General features: G+C 47.2%; 1 protein-coding gene across 1 annotated transcript in view; it reads left to right on the plus strand.

Annotated features, from left to right (window-relative positions):
• Nucleotides 1–23,235, plus strand: part of LOC137427252 (cytochrome P450 2J2) — a 129,366-nt gene that overhangs the window by 102,413 nt on the left and 3,718 nt on the right. The window contains exon 9 of the mRNA XM_068116622.2: nucleotides 17,801–17,942. Within this exon, the coding sequence (XP_067972723.2) occupies nucleotides 17,801–17,942 (142 nt within the window). The remainder of the gene's footprint in view (nucleotides 1–17,800; nucleotides 17,943–23,235) is intronic.

Genomic DNA, 23,235 nt, shown 5'->3' on the forward strand with positions numbered 1-23,235 from the left:
CGAGATTTGGACGTGGGGTCCGGCCATGGGTGGCATGGTACGACCTGGGTCCCACGGGGGGTCTGGCGGAGTGTGGTGTTCCTTGTCCGTCGGGGCGCCGTCCGAGCTGGTGGCTCGGGCCGGCAGGGTCACCGGACCCTGGTGGGGGTTAAGACCTCCAGAGGGGTCCGAGGTGGTTTCTCAAGCCTGGGTTGGCATTTATTGAGGACCACTAGGGGGAGGTGTTGTGGGTCGCGCTTTGGTGGTGGCACTGCGGATGGCCAGCTTGGGCCTGATGGAGTGACCAGCTGGGCATGCGACCTGGCACCCTCTCCCTGAGACTTTGGGACAACCAGCATGTGGTGACCTGGCATGGTGGTTGGTCTATGGACGCGGTGGAACCGAATGGACAGGAATGAGACAGCCTGACGGACGGACAGCCAGCTGCCCATTGGGGCATCTGTGGAACATGATGGTGAGAGTGACCTTCCACAGATGCTCCGTTATGATTTATGTACTCTCGGGTTGGGAAGAGAGCCATGGGGTTGATGAATCGGGAGATGTGTAGCGAGCCGAGCATATGGGCCATGCTCGGCTAGCATGTGTATGGCAAAGCATCTTTCTTTGGTGAGGTTAGTAAAATGTGACGAATGTTTGGCATGGGTAATCTGTGGATTAGATGCAAATTTAAGGGTGAATTTTGTGAAGAGAAATGGTGGACACTGTTTAGTGACGCCATTATTGATCCAGGTGTGTTAGACCAAAGTGTTGGAGGTTGTGATGAAATTAATAGGGTAGCAAGACACAGCTTTCACCTGGTTGCGGGGGCAACTGTGCTGATATTTGGGACGCGGGATCATGGGGATGTAGTTGTGTAGCCTGATGGTCAACCTGGTGCTGTGTGTGCCCGAGGTGTGTGGACCATGTCTTCTGGGTGGGTCTCCTGGTGGAGCATGGCTGTTGACTGGACCTTGGTGTGGTCAAGTGTGGGTGAGCACTGGGGGGGCTGCAGTTCTGTAGTCGGACTGGGGGATGATGGGGAGGTGCAGGGGACGTGGCTGTAGGGATGCCACGCACTGCGACCGTGCCCCCCAGGGCCGAGGTTGTGTGTGCGGTAGTGTGTGTTTTGGCAGCAAGTGCTCACCACATTGGCCAGCTGGGGCTGGTGCAGCTGTGTTCCTCTCAGGGGGGCCGAAGGATGGATGGTGGGTCGCACCCTTATGGACACTCATGGGCCATGTTGGCGTTTTGACTGCTCACCTTGTCCCGATGACCCTTGCACGGTAGAGGTGCAGAGCTGTCGTGGCCACAGGTGGTTGTGTAGTGATGATCACCGTTGGATGCGGATCCACATACCTGCCAGTGTAGTGGGGACAAAAGAGAAATTTGGAAGTATTTGGTTGGCCCAATGTGAAATTTTGGGATTTTGAGGGTGGATTGCACTTTGGACCTGACCAACCGGTAATTACCTGCACTTGAGGTGAGTGTTTTGAGGAGTACTGTCCCAGGCTCCAGGACTTGCTTGGAAATTTTAGGGACATGTAATTTGGAGTTGGGAGGCGGGTGAGAGTGATGACATGGCCGGTGAGGGGATGGAATGGGGGCCACACAGTGTCTTGTGGGTGGCGTATGTTTTTGTGTTGTGGTTATGTGTTTTGATGTGGTCGTGAGGTTGGAGAAATATGAGCGAGTGGTGATTATTGAGTTTTGAAATGTGTTTTGGAAATGGAAATGTGTAATGATTCAATGATTTGAACTGTGAATGGGATTTCACATGTAGCAGGCCATGGCAAACCGTTGTGACACCTTTTACACCGTCAATGGAATTGTGCTGAATTGTGCTAAGTTGTGTGGCGAATTGAATGGCAGCGGGGGAGGAAGTGTGTTTTGGGGTCTTGTGGGTGGGGAAGGTGTGTGTGTCCGCAGGTACAGAGCAAGCTCTGAGGAGCGATGCCTGCGCCCCCCCCCCCCCCCTATGCGGCAATTACCCCTGGCAGCCGGTGGTAACTGGAAATTGGAGCTCGTCGGTGGAGGGTCTGGTTGGGCACCGCGGGGTGAGGAAGTCCCCCGGTGACCCGTGTTGCTGCGCGGAAGTAGGAGGCAAGGGAGCCTGGTGTGTGTGGAGACCCTCACCGGCGAGGTAATGGCGGAACGGGGCTGTTGGGCTGTCACGGGGCCAAGAGGTAAGGGGGGGGGGGGGCAATGAACTTGTAAGTCAATTGACTTGTTTTTGGGACTGCGGGCACCACAGCCTGAAGCGCCCACACCATCTTTTTGTGCGGTACCTCCCCGCTGCCGAGTTGAGGAATGCACACACATGTATATGACATCAGTGCCATGGTCCTGCAAGGGGGGTGTATTGTGTAAGAGCTTTGTTAATTTTTGGAATGTAATGATGAGTTTTGGAATGAGGATGAGTGGTTAAGGGGTCTGTGTAGCATGAATGTGGGCGAAATCCACCGAGCCATGTCACTCACCTGCAACATCTGGACAGGGCCCGTGGAAATTTAGGGGGTGCATTGGGATGGCCCCGCAGGTAAGGTTGTGTCTTGTGGCATCCACCGGGGGACGCGGTCTGCAGACCGGGGTATGTACAAAGGTTAGAGTTTTTAGTTTTTGGAAAGATGGTTAAGTTTGTGGATAAGGTAGGAGTTTTGGTGTGTTGTTTTTTTCCTCCCTCCGCAGGAACAATGAAGAAAATGTAATACTTGCATGATGGTTAAGGGGTTTAGCATGGTAAGGAAGTTTTGGTAGGTAGTCCGACTCACTTCCCACAGTCTTCCTGATTTATTTCATAGGTTAATTAAGTGTGTGACAGTAAGTGTTAAGGCTGGAATGGTAGCGCCTGCGGTGAACCTTGCAGGAGCTACGGTTCCAGGGGGGGGGGGGGGCTGTGTTATGAATTTGGTAGAGCAATATGTAGAGCAGAGTAGATCTGAGTAGGTAAAATACTCCGGGATGTCGCGATAGCTAGAACCCACTATGTACCTTTAAGTTAGTATGTATAGGCATATGCCAGGATAATTGCGTATATATTTCCTGTACGGGGACAGGAAGTGCTAAGTAGTTAGGGCGATAAGGGTAACTTTTTTTTTTTTTTTTTTTTTTTTTTGTATACAAGATCGAGGCTCATGAAAGAGCGAACATTAATCACACAAAAAGACAAACCGACACATAAAACATATAACATCGGGAGCGGTAGACAAGATGGGGAGAGAGGGGGAAGGACACAAACACAACAATATGAGAGCAGGGACCGAGAGACATGGAGACATCGAGAGATCTGAGAGAGGGCGAGGGCTTGGGGGGGGGGGCATGGGAAGGGGGCGGTGGGAGAATATGGACACTGCCAGGACTTCCAGGAAAGAAGTTGGAATTTCAAACAAGGTGGATCTGGGGTGAATTAGCGAGGGTAGAAAAGATCAAGGTTTTGGATGGGGGAAGATAAGAGATGGTGGTGAACAGCTGTTTTAAAGACCTGGAGGGAGGAGTGGGATTGAAGGGAGTGAGGGAGTTTGTTCCAGAGGCGGGAGAAAATAGGAATGAAAGAGTGAAGGTGAGCAGAGAGCCGAGATTTCGGCAGTTTAACCATCAGAGGGTTGCTGGCAGATCTTGTGCGACCTGTAGGAATATTTGGGGGACAGAGCACAGAGAGAGCTGGGGGTGCAAGGCCGGAGAGGAGTCGGTAGAAGACAGAAAGACCACCTACCTGCCTGCGGTGAGTGAGTGAAAGGCCCTCAGAGATAGCTTCATCGCGGGAGATTCCAATAATTCTGAAAGCTTTGGTTTCAACAGCGTGAAGCCGAGCTAGGTGTGAGGCAGGAGCACCGGCCCATAGGGGAGAACAGTATTCCATTGAGCTGCGGATGAAAGCCTTGTATGTGGTGAGGAGCTCAGGTGTGCCGAGGAAGGACTTCGCACGACGGAGGATGCCCAGTCGGCGACTGGCTTTGGAGGCCAGCTTGGAAATGTGGTTTTCCCAAGAAAGATCATGGCAGATAGTGAGACCCAAAAGCTTGAGCGACAGAACTTCTTGGAGAGGATTGTTGAGAAAGTAGATGGGAGGGTTGTCCAGTCGATCTTTTCGGAGAGACATAGTAAGAGTGTGAGATTTGTCAGGATTGAAAGACATGTTCCACTTGTTTGACCAGTCTGATTTTGTCCAAGTCTTCAGAGAGTGAGGAGGCTGCAGACTGCCGATCTGAGGGAAGAGGAATGGAGCGGCAGAGAGTGGAGTCATCAGCAAAGAGATAGAGAGGATTTTCAAGAGAGTCAGAGAGATCATTGATGAAGACCAGAAAAAGCACGGGGCCCAGAACACTGCCTTGGGGAACTCCAGCCTGAACAGGAAGAGGAGATGAGAGAAACCCATTCAGGGCCACACGTTGACGACGACTAGAGAGGAAGTCCGCCAGCCATGCGTGGAGATTTCCATGGATACCAAAGGAGGAGAGTTTGGTGAGCAGAGCGGGTTGCCAGACTTTGTGTGTTTTCCCACCCCTGTGGTCAATCCAATGTCCCTTTTGGCACCGCACCTAGACAGTAGGAATTCATGCCCCTAGCGCACCTACATTAATTAATTCCCTTCCCTTTCACATCATTGAAACAACACCCACCAAAACGGGCAGGCTGAGACACACCCTGCTGAGACACGATGAGAAGGGGGTGGATCTTTTGACATCATGGCGGAGGGCGGACGAATGGACGTCACGAGAGGGCGGGACGGCGCGTGAGGGAAGTGACGACACGAAGGAGAAGAAGAAGAGTTCGGAGTTGGACACGAGGCAGAGCAGACGCCATTTGGGGGAGCTGAGAGGATTCAGTCGTGATCGAGTGCACTGGACATTTTTTCCCTCTCGTTCTTTCCTGCCTTCGTTCTCTCCATCTTCCCTGCGATCGGATCGCGTGCTTGCTTGGGCGGCTGTTGTGCCGAGGTTCGCCCCGTGGGTGGCCGTATTTGTGGCCTCTTGCGTACCATCGCCAACCACTCACGATCTCCAAAGCGCCGGGCAGAGATGACAGCCCCAGAAGCTGTGGTCCTTCGGACGGGGCGAGCGTTTGAGAGTTGCAGGGCGAGAGGACTGGGGCCGGGGGGCGAGTCGCGTCGGGGAGACCCCTCCCGCCCACGTGTCAGGGCCTAGCCGTTCGAGGCCTGCACGATCGCCACGCTCCCAAGCGAGCAAACTAAGAACGCACACACACACACACACACACATACACACACACATCCTCTTTGTTCATTTCGTCGTCTGCCCTGTGGTTTGTTTAATAGCTCTGTCGAGTGGGAGTACTCCATATAGGGGGTTTAGAGCATCACATTTCTTTGTTCTCGGAACCATTAATAAATCCTTATATTATTTTCTGTATATATCTGAACGCAGTTTCCTGTTTGATTTTAATAGTTAAGGCTGCGGGACCCTTGCCGTTCCCCTCCATCTTGCGCGCTTTGGTTTTGGTTTGATTGGAATCCGCTATTGAGTTTTCGCCTCGGGAGTTTAAAGCCTCGCAATCGGCCTCCGCAACTGTGGTGTTAATCGCGGTTGCGCGACTATTTTAGGTAAAATTTCAATTCCAAGTGATACTCATTGTTTTATTGGTCTCTGATAACAATGGAATGGTATTAATTAATCAAAGTTACACACAGTTGCAGTTTTAACTTAAAATATTGTGGGCACTTGAAAGGTGGAGGCTCTCGCACAGACGCGTATTATTACAAGCACTGTCCATCGCAGTCACACTGATGTGCAGGGCAGATTTGCCCTGGAGCATTTACAGTTGCCTTTACAGGCCGACTTACAATGGCAGCTTGTAAGCTCTGAACATGCCTCCTGTATCAGTGGTATTGTGGTCTAAATTGGTGTCCAAGAAGTCCCTGTTTTCATCCAGCCCCAATCAGCTGGTGATGGAAGTTCTGGGTAGGGCACAAGTGCCTGACTCCATACGTGTCCAGCCTGAAAACATGCACGTTTTAGGTGTTGTTCGAAAGCGTCTGCTGTGTTTTTTTTTGTTGTTTTTTTTTGTTGTTGTTTGTATACAAGATCGAGGCTCGTGAAAGAGCTAACATTAATCACGGGAATGTGATCAATTGTTCTTGCCTTCGTGAACAAGTGTCGGCGCATGTCATTCAGTGTCTTTATCTCGGTAGTCCGGTCATAGAGGATGGCAACATATCTTACTATGCTCTGTAGTTCCATAGTAATAGCGTCCACATATGGCCTATAAGCGAGAGCATGAAAGGTCTGTGTGATGCTGGGGTATGCCTCCCAAGCCTTCCAGGCTGTCTTTTTCCCAATTTGGGCAAAAAATGACTGTGTCGCAGCCAGTGAAGGCATGAAATAATGGCAAAGACTCGGACTTCCTGCGGCGAAGGCCGGTGGCAATTTTATGGATGGCAAGGTAGCTGTAGCTTTTACCAGTGCCAATGGCAATCCAGAGTTCCTCCACACCATGTGACTGGTAGGTAAAGTAGTGTGCTATTGCCAAGACCACAATATCAGAATCTACAGTTCGAATCAATACCCGTTTTCTCCCCTTTTTCACGGCATCCAGGACATGTAAAAGGACTCTTGTATCCGCTTCTTCTTGTGTACATGGGCTCAAGTTCTTGATGTCGGCATCTGGTTGCGATGTTAGCACGCTGTCACCAATAGTTGCATAGATCTCCTTTCCTTTCAAATCATCCACCACCATATGCGATAAGAATCTGAACAACTCCTCCTTGTTTTCATCATTCCACAAGAAACTTTTCCAGTTCCCTGGTATCTTCGTTGCAGGTAGAATGCGATGGCGCGATCCGGACCCCCTCTCTTGACGTGTGGCAGATTTTAGGCTGTCTGGATGATAGGTGTCCCATACAATGTCTACACGGCTGGTGTCTCGCAGTTGACCTTCAAAGTATGGGATGAAAATGTTCTGGCCATATTCATAGAAGTTTTTTGCTGAGTCCCCTGGCAGAAGGTGGACAACTGCCGCCCCATCAAAGACCCTTGCCTCCACCTGTGGACCCACATGGACAGCAGGGGAAACTTTCTCCAACGATTGTAAGAGGTCCGATTTAGCGCCCTGCCGCATTTTGCCATTGTTGGTGATCGCTGGAGGAAACGCCTGGTTCTCATGGCAGAAGAAGTTGTCCAAGTCTCCTTCTCGCCGCTGACTCGCAATGTACAATCGTGAAAACAGATGGCAGTCATTCTTGAGTTCTGCTATCATTCCCTTCACCTTTGATTTACCAACTTGCTTTGGACTATTGAAAAGTGGAAGCTTATTCCAAGAGATTACATCATCTATAGCTTTCTCCTGCTTCTCCAGACGCTCTTCTATGAATGTTTGGTACTGTGTTTTACCAATCTTTTAAACGTGCATGACAGTCTCTCTAACGCTGGATGGCATTATTTCCTTCGATTCAAGTGATAGAAGATCATTGCTGTCATCTTCGAACGGGTTGCCCATCTCCTCAATGGTTGAAACAAGGGAGCGCACATCTTTGGCAAATGCTTGTTGTATACTACCAGTTTGTTCATGGTGTAGGCCCCTTTGCTCCTTCGGCTTCAAGTAAAACTCTTCAAACTCTTCGATCATTCGAGCTACCTCAGGGCCCGCTGTCATCCACCTCCTCAGTGCAGCAGGGTTTTCAGTCAGGCCGACCGCTCCACCATCTCCTTTCACGAGTACATTCAATTGTTCGTGAGCCTGATCGAGGCCTATTGATGAGAATTTCCGTCCAGTCTTGTTGGCAGTGAATGAGCCCTGGCAGAAGTTCTGGTAGACATGTGGACTAGTTTCTCGGAGCGCCACCATATCTCGCACATGAACAGGCAACCATCTGTCATAGTTAGTGTGATCCATGGAAAAAAACCAGGATACTAGTTGTGCTGTGGACTCCACATAGAGCTTGAAGTTTGAGCAACGAATGGATCTGACAAACTGGAAGATGGACAGCTGGAAGTCTAAGACAGTAGACCAGTACAAAAACTGTGGATGGCTATCTCTTTGTCCTGAGCACCAGTCGTCAAAGCTCCTTGGTTGATCTTTGACCTCCAGATACGTTCCATATGCTTTCTTCTGCAAAATGTGTAGTGCGGCTGCTGTGACTTGGTGTGCGTGCCTGGCTTTGCACAAGTTGGATGCATGGATTAGAGAATCAGCTGTACCCACTGTAGTGATGTTAGCCTTGGTTATGGCATTCGTCCATCCACTGCCGTCCATGAAATCACCAATTGTCTTGAGGGCAGCCATCTCCGTGTGCAGTGGCCCCAACATCATAACCAATTTGTCTTCACCATAAAGTTCAGCATGACTCCACTGAATCCGCTTGCCAAGTGCATAGAGGGGTTGATCCATCGTGATGACTGGTACTTGCTCTGGATTCAGGAGTTGTGTGGCAGCCTTTACAACTTTTATGACGTGAGTGATCATGGCAACAGATGTTGATTTTTCTCTAAACATTGGCATCAAGGCTGTGGTCGCCTTCGGCTTCGCCATCTGATGTAGGTGGCCAGGATGATATGCAGCCCAAGATATGAATTCATCACGATCTGATTTCCCTGAATCATACCATCTTTTCAGTTCCTCCAACCAGTTGTCTCCAACTTTCTGTCTTGCACCCATGTATCAGACATTGCCTTTACAGGCCCTTGCAGTTTCGGCACGAAGAGGTGTTTTGGAAAGCCATCAGCAGGCAACACACTTGTGTAGGTTACAGGGAGTGGTTGAATTTGTTTGTGTCCCTCTTTAGATATTATCAATCTTCCACGGTCTTCTCCAGGATCATCCTCTGTTGGGTGCTGGCAGAGCAATATCGCAGTTCCATGGAAGGAATCCTTTGCAGTCACCGAGCTGGGATTGTGGTCGATATTATCTGCTTGTGCTGTCGTGAAAACGCCAGAGCGTAGCTTGGGAGGACAAACAACACCATCGGCTTCAAACTGTTGAATAGCAGCATTTGCAGCACTCGCTGACAATCCCAGGATGCGGTCGTATGACACACACAGTCCTAGACTATAGAAGCGATCTATGAGCTGCCGACTGCACGTTTCAGAATGTACTTTTAATGCTATGCAGATTGGTACCGGATTTTCTCGGTCTCTGTTGTGGCGAACGGTTTCCCCTTCCTTTGCTGCTGATTTCACACTATTAAATGCAAGCAAATGTGCAATAGTCCTACCTGCTTTTGCAACTGACTCCTCTTTCCCTGTCTGATGCACAATGCTAGGACCTTCTAAAATCATGGTCACCAGAGCTAAGAGAGAACTTGGAATGCTGGCATCTGCGAAAGTCCCATCAAAACAATAATTCCCTTGAAAGATCTGTCTTCTCACTATCTGTGCTGCCCTGGCCAAGTTAATAGCTGCAGCATCGAAGTCGCTTTCGCAAGCTCTCTTCAGAGCATCCCCAACATCAGTGTCAAAAGCTAGCATCACATCATTACCCTTTTTACTGGCTGACAGGGATGGACAGTATGACAGTAAGCTGTCTTTCAAACGTGTGGAATTCACATTCACATCCTCTCCAACACCAAGGTCTATCAGTCGGTCTTTGCAGATGTTCACTAAATCTGCTAACCTAAAGACAGTGGCAAGACTTGACTTGCAAGCAAGCAAGACTTGCTTGTTAAAGTGGACATCTCTCTGACCATTCTCAGAGAGCCTCCTCAGCGTCGACGAGTCTGGCATTTCACTCAGGCCAACTGGCACGGTCTTCAAGCAGCCATCAATCATCTGGACTGGTCTCCCATCTCTACCGCCTCTGACATCAACTCATCCTGGGAATTCTTCGAAAGTAAATTGCTCTCTCTCGTGCACAGATTTATCCCATCTCGTCTTCAGTTGTCATACCCTTCCTCCCACTGTAGTGATGTTAGCGACAGGTACACGGATCCGTCCATAGCGATCCGTCCATGGTACACGGATTCTTGTGGTGAGGCTATTGCCCAGAAACAACTTGCTTTCGTCTCCTGGAAAGCAAATCCAACGGAAGGAAATCTCATTTCCTTTCACAACGCCCGAAACAAGTGTGCGTCCACCCTCAGGAGAGCCAGGAAACAATATCTCTCCGTTCTCAGGACAGAACTCTCTTATCTGTCTCCCTCTTCCAAATCCTGGTGGCGTCTGGTCAAATCTGTTTCTGGTGTTTGTTCCCCCTGCATCCCCTCCCTCACCTCAAAAGGCCACACGGCTGACTCCGCACGTGAAAAAGCTGAATGCCTCAACTCTGTGTTTGCCTCTAAATCTTGTGTCCCAAACCCATCCCTCTCTGTACCCACCATACCCAGTCGTACCCAGCTGCTCCTGGACTCTGTGTCCTTTCCTCCTGACAAGGTGGAAAAGTTTCTGTCAACCCTCGACTCTGATTCTGCAACTGGACCTGACGGCATCAGCCCACGGGTCCTAAAATCCTGTTCTTCCGCTCTTTCACTCCCTCTCTCTGTTCTCTTCACCCTCTCTTTTGCTCAAGGTCATCTGCCATCTGCTTGGAAATCTGCCAACATCACCGCTTTGCACAAAAAAGGTGCAAAAACAGATCCCAGCAACGACAGACCAATCAGCCTTCTCCCAATTATCAGCAAAGTCATGGAATCCATCATTGCTTCAGATACGAAATCTTTCCTCTTCTCCAATGGCTTGATCTCTGATCATCAATTTGGTTTCAGACCTGGTCACTCTACTCTGGACATGCTGCTTCTGCTTTCTCAACAATGGATGGAGGTCCTCAATGCCAAACAGGAAATTAGAGCTGTCTCCCTTGACATATCACGTGCCTTCGATACGGTCTGGCACCCCGCTCTGCTCACCAAACCTTCCTCTTTTGGTATCCATGGAAATCTCCACGCATGGCTGGCGGACTTCCTCTCTAGTCGTAGTCAACGTGTGGCCCTGAATGGGTTTCTCTCATCTCCTCTTCCTGTTCAGGCTGGAGTTCCCCAAGGCAGTGTTCTGGGCCCTGTGCTTTTTCTGGTCTTCATCAATGATCTCTCTGACTCTCTTGAAAATCCTCTCTATCTCTTTGCTGATGACTCTACTCTCTGTCGCTCCATTCGTCGTCCCTCAGATTGGCAGTCTGCAGCCTCCTCACTCTCTGCAGACCTGGACAAAATCACAGACTGGGCAAACAAGTGGAACATGTCTTTCAATCCTGACAAATCTCACACTCTGACGATGTCTCTCCGAAAAGACCGACTGGACAACCCTCCCATCCACTTTCTGAGTAATCCTCTCCAAGAAGTTCTGTCACTCAAGCTTTTGGGTCTCACTATCTGCCATGATCTTTCCTGGGAAAACCACATTTCAAATCTGGCCTCCAAAGCAAGTCGCTGACTGCGCATCCTCCGTCGTGCGAAGTCCTTCCTTGGCACACCTGAGCTCCTCACCACATACAAGGCTTTCATCCGCAGCTCAATGGAATACTGCTCTCCCCTCTGGGCTGGTGCTCCTGCCTCACACCTAGCTCGTCTTCACGCTGTTGAAACCAAAGCATTCAGAATCATTGGAATCTCCCGCGATGAAGCTAACTCCAAGGGCCTCTCACTCACTCACCGCAGGCAGGTTGGTGGTCTTTCCGTCTTCTACCGACTCCTCTCTGGCCTTGTCCCCCCCCCCCCCCCTGCTCGCTCTGGGCTCTGTCCCGCAAATATTCCTACAGGTCGCACAAGATCTGCCTGCAACCCTCTTATGGTTAAACTGCCAAAATCAAGACTCTCTGCTCACCTTCACTCCTTCATTCCTCTTTTCTCCCGCCTCTGGAACAAACTCCCTTACTCTCTTCAATCCCACTCCACCCTCCAGGTCTTTAAAACAGCTGTTCACCACCATCTCTTATCTTCACCCATCCAAAACCTTGATCTTTTCTACCCCCGCTAATTTCACCCCAATTCCACTTTTTTGAAATACCAACTTCTGTCCTGGAAGTCCTTGGTGTCCTTGTGTTTTATACTTCTCCCACCCCCCCCCCCCCCTTTCCACGCCTCCTCCCCCCAAGCCCTCTCCCCTACCACACATCTCCCTGCTCTCAAATGTTGTGTGCTCTCAAGTGTTTGTGTGCTTCCCCTTCTCTCCCCATCTTGTCTTCCGTTCCCTCTTTTTATATATTTTGTTTGTCTGGTTGATTTGTTTGTGAAGTAAATGTCAGCTCTTTCACGAGCCTCGATTCAGCATACAACAACAAAAAAAAGAAAAAAAAAGACCCTGCTCACACTTCCGTGCCTCTTCAATGTAAGACAATAATTCAGCAAAGGCAATGAATGCTACGACACCTTTGATCCTCTTCCCTGTCTGCTTTGTTTGATTGATGACCTAAGAACACTTTAGAGGTACGGTTGTAAAGTGCACTTAGACACCGCTTATGATACCTAGCCTCAATAGCCACCATATCGCCTCCAGCAAGTTTTCTTAGCAAGTGAGTGTCTTTCAGCATTACAGCATAGCGTCGGACATTTTCGTCTAAACCAAATGTAGAAGCCCTATGGAGTCCAGCATCTCCACCCAGTCCATCACAAAAGAAACAAGTTGGTTCTGATTGCTCACTAATGTGCGACAGATTGATGAGACGACGTGTTTTCACTGGACTACCTCCCTGCTGTGCTTCTGTTCCATCTAATGTCCGCTTCTTGGCAGAGGCATACCTATCAATTTTGGAGACAGAAAGTTTACTTCTGCAGGACTTATGCCATGATGCACTGATGCAGTGTTCGATATCAGTCATTTCAATGCCATTGCCGTCATCAATGCGATCGAGGTCGATCTTGAATGGATCGTAGCCCTTTTCCTGTGCTAACTTCAGCTGACCATCCAACAACTTGTAGCTCACATCAGCATCCAAGCGTGTGCCCCTCTTTGGCTGTTGAAGCGATTCTGATGTCGTCTCTTGACAAGGGACACATAGACTCCAGTCAGTTGATGGGATGTCTGGTGGATCATCATGGCTCCCACTAGGGCGAGGTTGAACCAGGGTGAACTTCTTGGACATTTTCTCAATCTGAAAGAAAGAAAGAAATAGGACTTGAAAAAAAATAAATAATTCATACATAAAATAAAAGTGACATAATGGACATGTATTACACAGATAAAATATTATTATTATTGATTAGATTGTGATTAGATAAACTAATTAAATAATGGCAATCAAACGCTGTGGCAGACACGTCTTAAATGGCATACTATAGTATCGAAACATTACATTTGGTGCTAGATGTAGTACGGACCTATACAATTGTTTTCCTGAGGGGAGTTCCAGTGTCTTACCCCATGTAACTTTGATTAATTAATACCATTCCATTGTTATCAGAGACCAATAAAACAATGTGTATCACTTGGAATTGAAATTTTACCTAAAATACTATGAGAGATTCAAGGAAAATGGAAACACCATGGCGGCCATCTTGAAATTAAAGATTATGGATGCCAATCTTTATGCAATTGATCCCATTGGATTCAGAGACCATGAAAACATGGGGTAAGACACTGGAACTGTGGTATTATCGCTCATAGTACAGAAGTTATTGAGGGAAATAGGTCACAGAGGGCGGTCATGTTGAAATTCAATATGGCGGCCACCAGGGGTTCTGAATTTTTGGGTGCCCCTCAGGAAAACAATTGTATAGGTCCATACTACATCTGTGCCAAATTTGGTGCTTTCCTGAAAAAATGAACGATGCTTCCTCTTAACTGGCTAACTAAAAGCTTTCAGAATCATTGGAATCTCCTGCGATGAAGCTACCTCCGAGGGCCATTCACTCGCTCACCGCAGGCAGGTTGGTGGTCTTTGTCTTTTACCGACTCCTCTCTGGCCTTGCTCCCCCAACTCTCTCTGTGCTATGTCCCCCAAATATTCCTACAGGTTGCACAAGATCTGTCAGCAACCCTCTTACGGTTAAACTGCCAAAATCTAGGCTCTGCTCACCTTCACTCTTTCATTCCCCTTTTCTCCCGCCTCTGGGACAAACTCCTCCACTCCCTTCAATCCCACTCCTGCCTCCAGGTCTTTAAAACAGCTGTTCACCACCACGTCTTATCTTCCCGCATCCAAAACCTTGATTTTTTCAAGCCCCGCTAATTTACCCCAGATACACTTTTTTGAAATTCAAACTTCTTTCCTGGAAGTCTTTGCAGTGTTCACATGTTTTATACCTCTCCCACCTCCCCCCAAGCCATTTCCCTCCCACAGTTCTCTCGATGTCCCTGCTCTCAAATGTTGTGTTTGTGTCCTTCCCCCTCTCTCCCCATCTTGTCTTCCGCTCCCCTTATTTTGTGTTTTGTGTGTCGGTTTGACGTTTTGTGTGATTAATGTTAGCTCTTTCACGAGCCTCGATCTTGTATACAAAAAAAATTAATAACTAGAACTGCCACTTTAAAACTGCTGGCAGTGATGACCAGTTTACTCGCACCCACTTTTGATACAACCCCACTTTTGATACAACCCCACTTTCATTGGACATGCTTTGACACAACCCGCTTGGAGACAACCCCGATACACACACACACACACACACACACACACACACACACACACACACACACACACCGTACCCCCACCCACACCCACACAAACACATCCACACACAAACACCCCCACACCGCTCGCTCCACACGCACACACATATCCACACAAACGCACATCCCCCCCTCCCCCCCCCCCAAGACACATCCGCATACACACATCCCCCCACACACATCCCCCCACACACATCCCCACACACACATCCCCACACACACACATCCCCACACACACACATCCCCCCACACACACATCCCCGCACACACACATCCCCCCACACACACCCCCACACACACACACCCACACATCCCCCCCTTCACACACACACACACACACACACACACACACACACACACACACCCCTCCACACTCACACCCCCCCCCCCCCCACACACACACACACCCCAACACACACACACACTCACATCCCCACAAAAAAACACACACATCCCCACCCCCTGCCCCCCACATGCACACACATATCCACACACACACACATTCCCAAATATACACACACGCACATTCCCAAATATACACACACACATCCACACACACACACATCCCCACACACACACACACCCACATACACACTCCCACACACACCCACATCCCCCCATTCACACACTCACATCCCCCCCTACACACACACACACACACACACACACACAGACACACAGACACACACACTCACATCCCCACAAACACATCCCCCCCCCCCCCCCACACATATCCACACACACACACATTCCCAAATACACACACACACACACATCCCCACACGCACACACATCCCCCCCCCCCCCACACACACACACACACATCCCCCCTACCCCCCCCCCCACATACACACACACACACACACACATACACACACACATCCCCACACTTTACAACAACCCCGCTTTCACTTTTTTTTTTTTCTCCATCAATTTATCACGAGATGATGCTCAAAAAATTTCATCCTGATCGGATGAAGTTTTGTACTTGTCGAATTATGACGTCATAATGGAGGCACTTATGACATCATCATTAACATATTTTATTCCCCATGGAGAGTTCTTTACAATGAGCCATGTCTCAATTTTTTCCATGCAGCGCTTTCCGAGATATTGAGGTGCAAAGTTTTTCGGTTTTTCTGAGATGGCGGCCAAACCACGGGACCAATGACGTCATCATTATTATTTTTTCCTCCACCAGTTTATGCCGACATGGCGCTCAAGAAATTTCATCTTTATAGGATGAAGTTTGGTACTTATCGAATTATGATGTCATAATGGAGGCACTTATGACATCATCATTAACATATTTTATTCCGCATGGAGAGTTCTTTACAATGAGCCATGTCTCAATTTTTTCTATTCAGCGCTTTCCGAGATATACAGGTGCAAATTTTTTCGATTTTTCAAAGATGGCGGCCAAACCACGTGACCTATGACGTCATAATTATCATTAAAAAATTCTGCAGGTGGAGTTGCACCGATGGTGTAAATTTCCTGTCAATCGGACCGACAGTTGCAGAGAAAATCATATTTATTCTGTGCGGACAAACAAACAGACAAACAGCCTCAAATGCAACACCCTCTCCTCTGGCGAGGGTAATAAACCAGTGTCTCAATGCAATCTCTTCACTTCCATGGTGACAGACAGCTTAGAGACTTAGAGTACTTCAAAATAATTTAATACTTACATTATTTGCTAACTGGTATCTCCACCCAGATCATATTATCCTCTTCAACTAACGTATTGTTATGAATTTTGGGGTAGGGGAATATCTAGATGTAGGTAGATCTGCATTGGTGAAAGGGAACTTCACCTGTAATTTCTGTGTTTAGGTGGTTTGTCGGATTAAGTGTGTACCTGTGATCATACGAGGATGATCCGGTGATAGGTAGAATAAAGATAAGGTAAGACTCCATTGTATGTGAAACCTCTGTGATCTACCCTTTGTCCCATATGGCAACGCACTCTTGTAGACACTAAGATAGGCCCATTAGTGCAACACATTAATTAAATCCCCCCTTATAATGACTGATGATAAAACTGACCGGAAGAAACAGGCAGGAAGCGGCCGCGTACAACGGCGCCATGGAAGACAAACAACGTGCAAGGCGGGCTGAGAGCCACGCCCAGAGGGGCTCTTGATTGGCCAGGGGGAGGGGCGTGCAACAAACACCACACCGATTGGCAGAGCAGGGGAGGACGTGCGATTGGTCAAAGGAAGGGCAGAGAGCTTCTCCGTGATTGGGGGTGAGAAAGGTAAAGCAGCGACACACTGATTGGCCACCAACCGGTGAGACCACGGCCAATCAGTGAGGAAGGCGCGAACGAACGACCAATAAGCGACGCACTGGTTGGAGGGGAAGCGAGCTGACATCAGAAAACCGCCAGTAAAACCGCTCGCTCGCCGGCATTTTGCTCTCTTCCATGTTCTCTCGTCCCTGGTTCCTTCCTGCTCGGACTGTTCCATTGCCCTTCTCGTTCCTGGGTTCATCCTGCCTGGACCTCCCTTCTGCCCCTGATTTTCGTCTCCATTTGGACCTCCTCCCTGTTCGCATTTCGTTCCCGATTGGACCTGTTCTTGCCTCTGGACGTTGGAGAGACGGTGGAGCGACGATCGTGCGAGCGGGGCCTGCCGGGTGGCGTGCGTTGGATTAGCGGAGCACACGAACATGGCGGACTGAGGCCTCCTTCCCACCAAGCACGGAGCCGCGTCCTAAGATATTCCATGGGAGGACCGAGACGTGAGTTTGGGGCCTGGACGACAGCAGACAGATAAGACGCACCACACAGACCCCAAACACAACGATTCTTTTATTTAATTATTTCCCTTGTCTTGTATGTGAAGTGAGTTGTGCGGGATCCCGATTTAGGAATATCATTTAGCTTTATCGTCGCGTTCCTTGTCCCGATATTTATAAAATAAATCCTTTCATTATTTTCCCCTGTACATTTCACATTCGTCTTCGGTTTGGATTATTTCCCGCAGGGAGAAGACATCGGACCGTGAAAGTAAGTCGGCACTGTTCATTCCGTCTCGTGTATCGGCCACCATTGGATTGAATAAACGCCTCCATTTAAAGCTCGATTCCATCCGTGGTGACGCTCGGTGTTAACTGAGCCAGCCACACGATAGTATCAATCAAGTCCAGCTATGCCGCTGTTCGACTTTGTCTTGTTTTAATGTAATTTACATGTATTTTGGCACAGGACGTGGAATTGAATAAACCATTTCAAATCGGTGAATATGAATCAGGAATATTTGTCGAGCCCATGATGTTTATCCTATTGAGATATGGAGAAGCTAATGTTCCAATAAAACATTTTTGTTTTACAGAAAGCGATTGTGATTTTCAATCTAACAAGTGTGCTGAATGACCCTGGGCAATGGAAAAGTCCAGGAGAATTCAGACCAGAGCGTTTTTTGGATGAAGAGGGACGCTTCCAAAAGCCTGAAGCTTTCTTGCCATTCTCAGCTGGTGAGCAACTGCTTTACTTCACCATGACACCATGGGCTCCACCATGATGGCACTTTTCTTTACAGTGTCTAAGGCTCACGTAGGAGCCCGTGTATATATTGTCGCGTTTACTACCCCACACCGCGACTGCTAATAACGAATCGGGTGAGGAACTGCAAGACACCGAATCAGTCACTGAGTACGGCCGCCTACTGGGAACCCTAACAACTCTGGGCGGTGTGATTAACCCACATTTTAAATGTTAGACGAGATGGATTTCTGAGAAATGTGAATGTCAGGTGCATTTTTGGGTAAAAGTTGGGAACCTCACTTTTTAACATGATTAGGGTATGCTGAATTCGATTAACCCGGTCCCTAACCCGAGTTTTGACGTTTTGACCTTCTAATTAGCATAAACAAAATGGCCGCCAAATTGCCATTTTTGGACAATTTCTTTGAACAAGCAATTATATATCATGTTTTGACATGCAGCTCTTTTACTTTAACTTTACAACTTTTACCCCAAAATGCACCCAGAAACTTATACATGGCCTTTTTTCATAAATTCGTCTGGTCTATATTATGGTTGGCCACATATTGGAAAATGGGACAAAAATTCCCTATAAAATGGGAAATGGTTTTAATAAGACAATGTTTCATACAACCATTTATTCTAAAATTAAGTATACATGGCCATGAAGCACAAACATTCAGGAACGTCACACATGTTGTTTTGCCAAACTACATCAAATTCATACAAGGGGTCTGATCATCACTCTGTTTCTGACAGGTACACATTGATGTGCACCTCAACTCTGAATAGCGACATTTGCAGCGTCGAGTCTTGCATTGCTTCTGGCATGCACAACAAATCATCTCGAGGCAACTTTCTGGGATTGGACTCGGTGACATCAGAATAGGCTCTAGTCCTGAATCGCCACGGTTCCATCCCATTTCCACGGGTGCAGGAAGGTCAGGTATGGCACAATGACCATTTCTCTTTACCATGGCTTGATAGTGCACTCGCATCAAATGGAAATGAAGAGCATCACTTGTCGGTGACATTGCTTCTGGTTTACCAGTCTTGGAGAACAACATATGTCGTGCTGAATCAACAGAGGTTGTTCTGTGCACATTATATATCTGCAGACGAATGTTTCTACAGATTTGATTGTCTCCTCTGTGAGTTCACCAATGCCCAAGTTCTTCAGCAGTTTATGGTGCTCTTTGAAGACTTTCCATGATGTTCGTTTGGTGTGATTTGCAAAATAGGAGGTGGTGACACACCCAGTTAATGCGTGAAATGGTAGCAGTGCTGTGGACAAACTTATCGGTAGATTGTTTAAAACAGCATCAATTGGTGTATAACGCCGTTTCTTTGATGTACCTGACATCATCCAAAGATGTTCACATTGTGCACGTGGGAAGTAGGAAATTCAAAACTCAAAAATTCAAAAACTCAAAATTCGGCTTGGGAAGTGGGTTAATCAAATTCAGCATACCCTCATTATGTTAAAAAGTGAGGTTCCCAACTTTTACCCCAAAATGCACCTAGAAGCTTATACATGGCATTTTCCCATAAATCCGTCTAGTCTATGTGGCAAAACATGCTCAATAGTCTTTATCAAAATTACAATTAGCTTAATTTTTACCTCCAGGGATTTTACCTCCAATGAATTGAAACAGTGTGACGTGTGACAGGATGTCTAACCAGGCGGACACGTTTTTCAGAAATATAAATGATTTACAACACCACCAAGCCCACGCGATTTACTACACCACAACCTAAATGAAGAATCCCACACGAAAGATTGACTTTAAAAAATGATAAATAAACAAGAAGATGTCATACGATACTTGCAAAATCCACACCTCCCCATACTTGCAATATCAGCAAATTGATACAGCTGTCATTGATACAGCACGTTGTCCATTTCATCAAGATTAAAATTGACAATCTTGATCAAAGCTCGGGTCAACAGAAAGAAAAGTGACGATTTTTCAGATTAAAATTGATGATTTTGGAAGGTTGACCTTGAGTTGACCTTTGACTTTTTGACCTCAAAAAGTTAGTTTTCCTATTTAGTGACTCCATGTGCAAATGCTGTTCAATTTTCAAGTCAATCAGATGAAAATTGAGGATTATTGAAACTTGGCCTGTTGACCTTTTGGCCTATATTGACCTCAAGAATACTTGGTGGTTGAATTCAGTGACCAGATATGCAAGTCCTCTTCAAATTTCAAGTCAATTGCATGAAAATTGAGGATTTTAGAAATTTGGCCTATGTTGACCTTTTGGCCTATGTTGACCTTTTGGCCTATGTTGACCTTTTGGCCTATGTTGACCTCAAAAATACTAGGTGGTTGAATTCAGTGACCAGATATGCAAGTCCTCTTCAAATTTCAAGTCAATTGGATGAAAATTGAGGATTTTAGAAATTTGGCCTATGTTGACCTTTTGGCCTATGTTGACCTCAAATATACTTGGTGGTTGAATTCAGTGACCAGATATGCAAGTCCTCTTCAAATTTCAAGTCAATTGGATGAAAATTGAGGATTTTAGAACTTTGGCCTATGTTGACCTCAATCATACTTGGTGGTTGAATTCAGTGACCAGATATGCAAGTCCTCTTCAAATTTCAAGTCAATTGTATGAAAATTGAGGATTTTAGAAATTTGGCCTATGTTGACCTCAAACATACTTGGTGGTTGAATTCAGTGACCAGATATGCAAGTCCTCTTCAAATTTCAAGTCAATTGGATGAAAATTGAGGATTTTAGAAATTTATCACCTTTGGCCGATGTTGACCTTTTGACCCCAAAAACAACAGGCTTCTTGTTTTTGACCAACTCTACCATTTGGTGAAGTTTCGTGGAAATCGGTTGAAAATTGTGACCTGTAGGCCGGTGACAAACAGACAAACAGACAAACAGACAAACAGACAAACAGACAGACAGATAGAACCCCAAACGCAACCGACCAATATACTTAAATCTTCGATTTTGCAAGTAAAAAAACACAAGGCAGGCTTCTTCTTCCTCTTTCATATGCAGCATAAGGCTGCAAGGTAACAAAATTGGCCGAGGACGCCACTATGCCGCTGATGCAATGTCCTCTGTAGGTTCTGTGGGCCTCAACTGGGGCCGGAATTTGGCCAGGGTGTCGGCAGTAGCTCGCCTACTCTTATTGAAAGACACCATTGGATCTTTAACGCCCACCAATTAATGCCGACAGATGGGACGTTCAGTTTAACGACCATCCGAGAGAGCACACACATTGGTGAATCACCGTGCCTGTGAAACACAGGGATAACAGTTTATAGCTGGGCTGACATTCGGACCTGCTGGGCCGAGATTCAAACTCAGGCAAGACCGCTTAGAAGTGAGCGTGTACCTCAAGGCCATTCTGCCAGAACAAGGAAGGGAAAGGTAAGCAAAGGGAAAGTAAAACACATCAAGGTGCCACAGCTAACACGCTTACATTGAACATCCACAACAAAACCAGGTGAGATGAGAATAAGCAGACAGGCAGGAAATGTTCCAGGCAGCGGCAGTTTGCACAGCAGATAGAGGACTTGTTTTGAGGCGATTGGGGCAGTCTTCTGCCAAAGAGTTGTACTCACATTGTGTCTTTCAATCTTTCCTTCTGATAACTGGTCCCTCATAACTGGTCCTTCTAATAACAGTGGTGGCCCATCAACTGGGCTGGTGCCTCTGCCTCACATCTTGCTCAGCTTGATGCAGTGGAGTCCAAGGCCTTCCAGATCATTGGAATCTAGCAAGACGTGGCTGAGTTTATGGGCCGATCACTTTCACATCGCAGGTTGGTGGTCTCTGTCTTTTAACATCTTCTTTCTGGTCTTCCACCCTCTGGTCTTTCCCTGCTTTGTTTCCCCCAGGTATCTGCAGGGCATACACAGTCCACCAGGAACCCCTTTTGGTGAAACTCACAAAGTGCAGAATCACTGCTCACCTCCACTCATTAATTCCTCTTTTTTCCTCACCTGTGGAACCAACTTCAACATTCTCTTCAATCTCATTCCTCCATCCAGGTCTTCAAGACAGCTGTTCACCACCATCTCAGATCATCCCCCATCCAAAACCATGATCTCTTCTACTATACCCAATTAACCTGTAAAAGGGAGTGCATGGGAATGTGGTAATATGGGGTAGAAACGATCATGGTTTTGGATGGGGGATGATCTGAGATGGTGGTGAACAGCTGTCTTGAAGCCCTGGAGGAACGAATGGGACCGAGTAGACTGGAGAAGTTGGTTCCACAGGAGAAAATTTGGTTCCCAATGCTTTTGAGAGCCTTACTTTCCACAGCATCAAGAAGGGAAAGGTGTGAGGCAGAGGTGCCAGCCCAAAGGGGAGAGCGGTACTCATTACGAAACGAAATTTGGCAGAGAGGTAGTGTATGTGACAAGTACGAATTGATTAAGTTTTGGTAAAGATCAGGATTCGGATCCGGCTGGAAGAATTTTTCATGCAATTCTTCACCATTGGGAGATAGGGCCAAAAAAAGATATCTAGCAGGATATCTAAAAAACTTGTGGACGGATTTGGACGAAACTTGGTGTAGATGTTCGGTGAGTGACACGGACGATTCGATTCGATTTTGGTTAAGATCTGAATATGGATTCGGATACGAAAATTATTTAATTTTTAAGTGATTCTTCTTCGATTGAGAGATCGGGCCAAAAGTGATATATAAAATGATATTTTAAAAAGTTATGGACGAGTTATAACTAAACTTGGTGGACGAGTTGGTTAGGTGACAAGAACAAGCAGATTAAATTTTGGTTCAGGTCCGAATTCAGTTCAGGCCCACATCCCTTATTTGTCCAAATCTCCTATTTTGTCCAATAACCATGCTGTTGGAGTGATTACTTCCTCTTTCTGCTGTTTTGATTTGTCCTTATCCATTGTACATTCTAACTCCTCCACGGGCCTCGCCTTTGGATATAAAACCACGGCAAAATAGGGCAGAGTGAAAACAGTGCAATGTGAACAAATGTATACACCACAGCGCAAGGAGAGGGTAACAAGGAAATGGTTCGTGGTGAAATGTGTATGATCTAGTTTAGGAGGTGATGTGTGGATTGTTTAGCAGGGGAAACCAGACCAGAATAGTACTGGTAAAAAAAGCTGCAAGGCCACAAGTGATGTATTCTCAGTGTATTACCAGCTGCCCAGTGCCCATTTTCTTCGATCAACAGAGAGGGATGCTGCTGCAAGCTGCCTTGTTGAGAAAAGTGTGACTATCCTACACAGAGTGGTGATGCCTGCAATGTTACACAAGTACAATGGA

Source organism: Myxine glutinosa, chromosome 1 (assembly GCF_964187855.1).
Source record: "Myxine glutinosa chromosome 1, kmMyxGlut1.1, whole genome shotgun sequence".
Lineage (NCBI taxonomy): Eukaryota > Metazoa > Chordata > Myxini > Myxiniformes > Myxinidae > Myxine > Myxine glutinosa.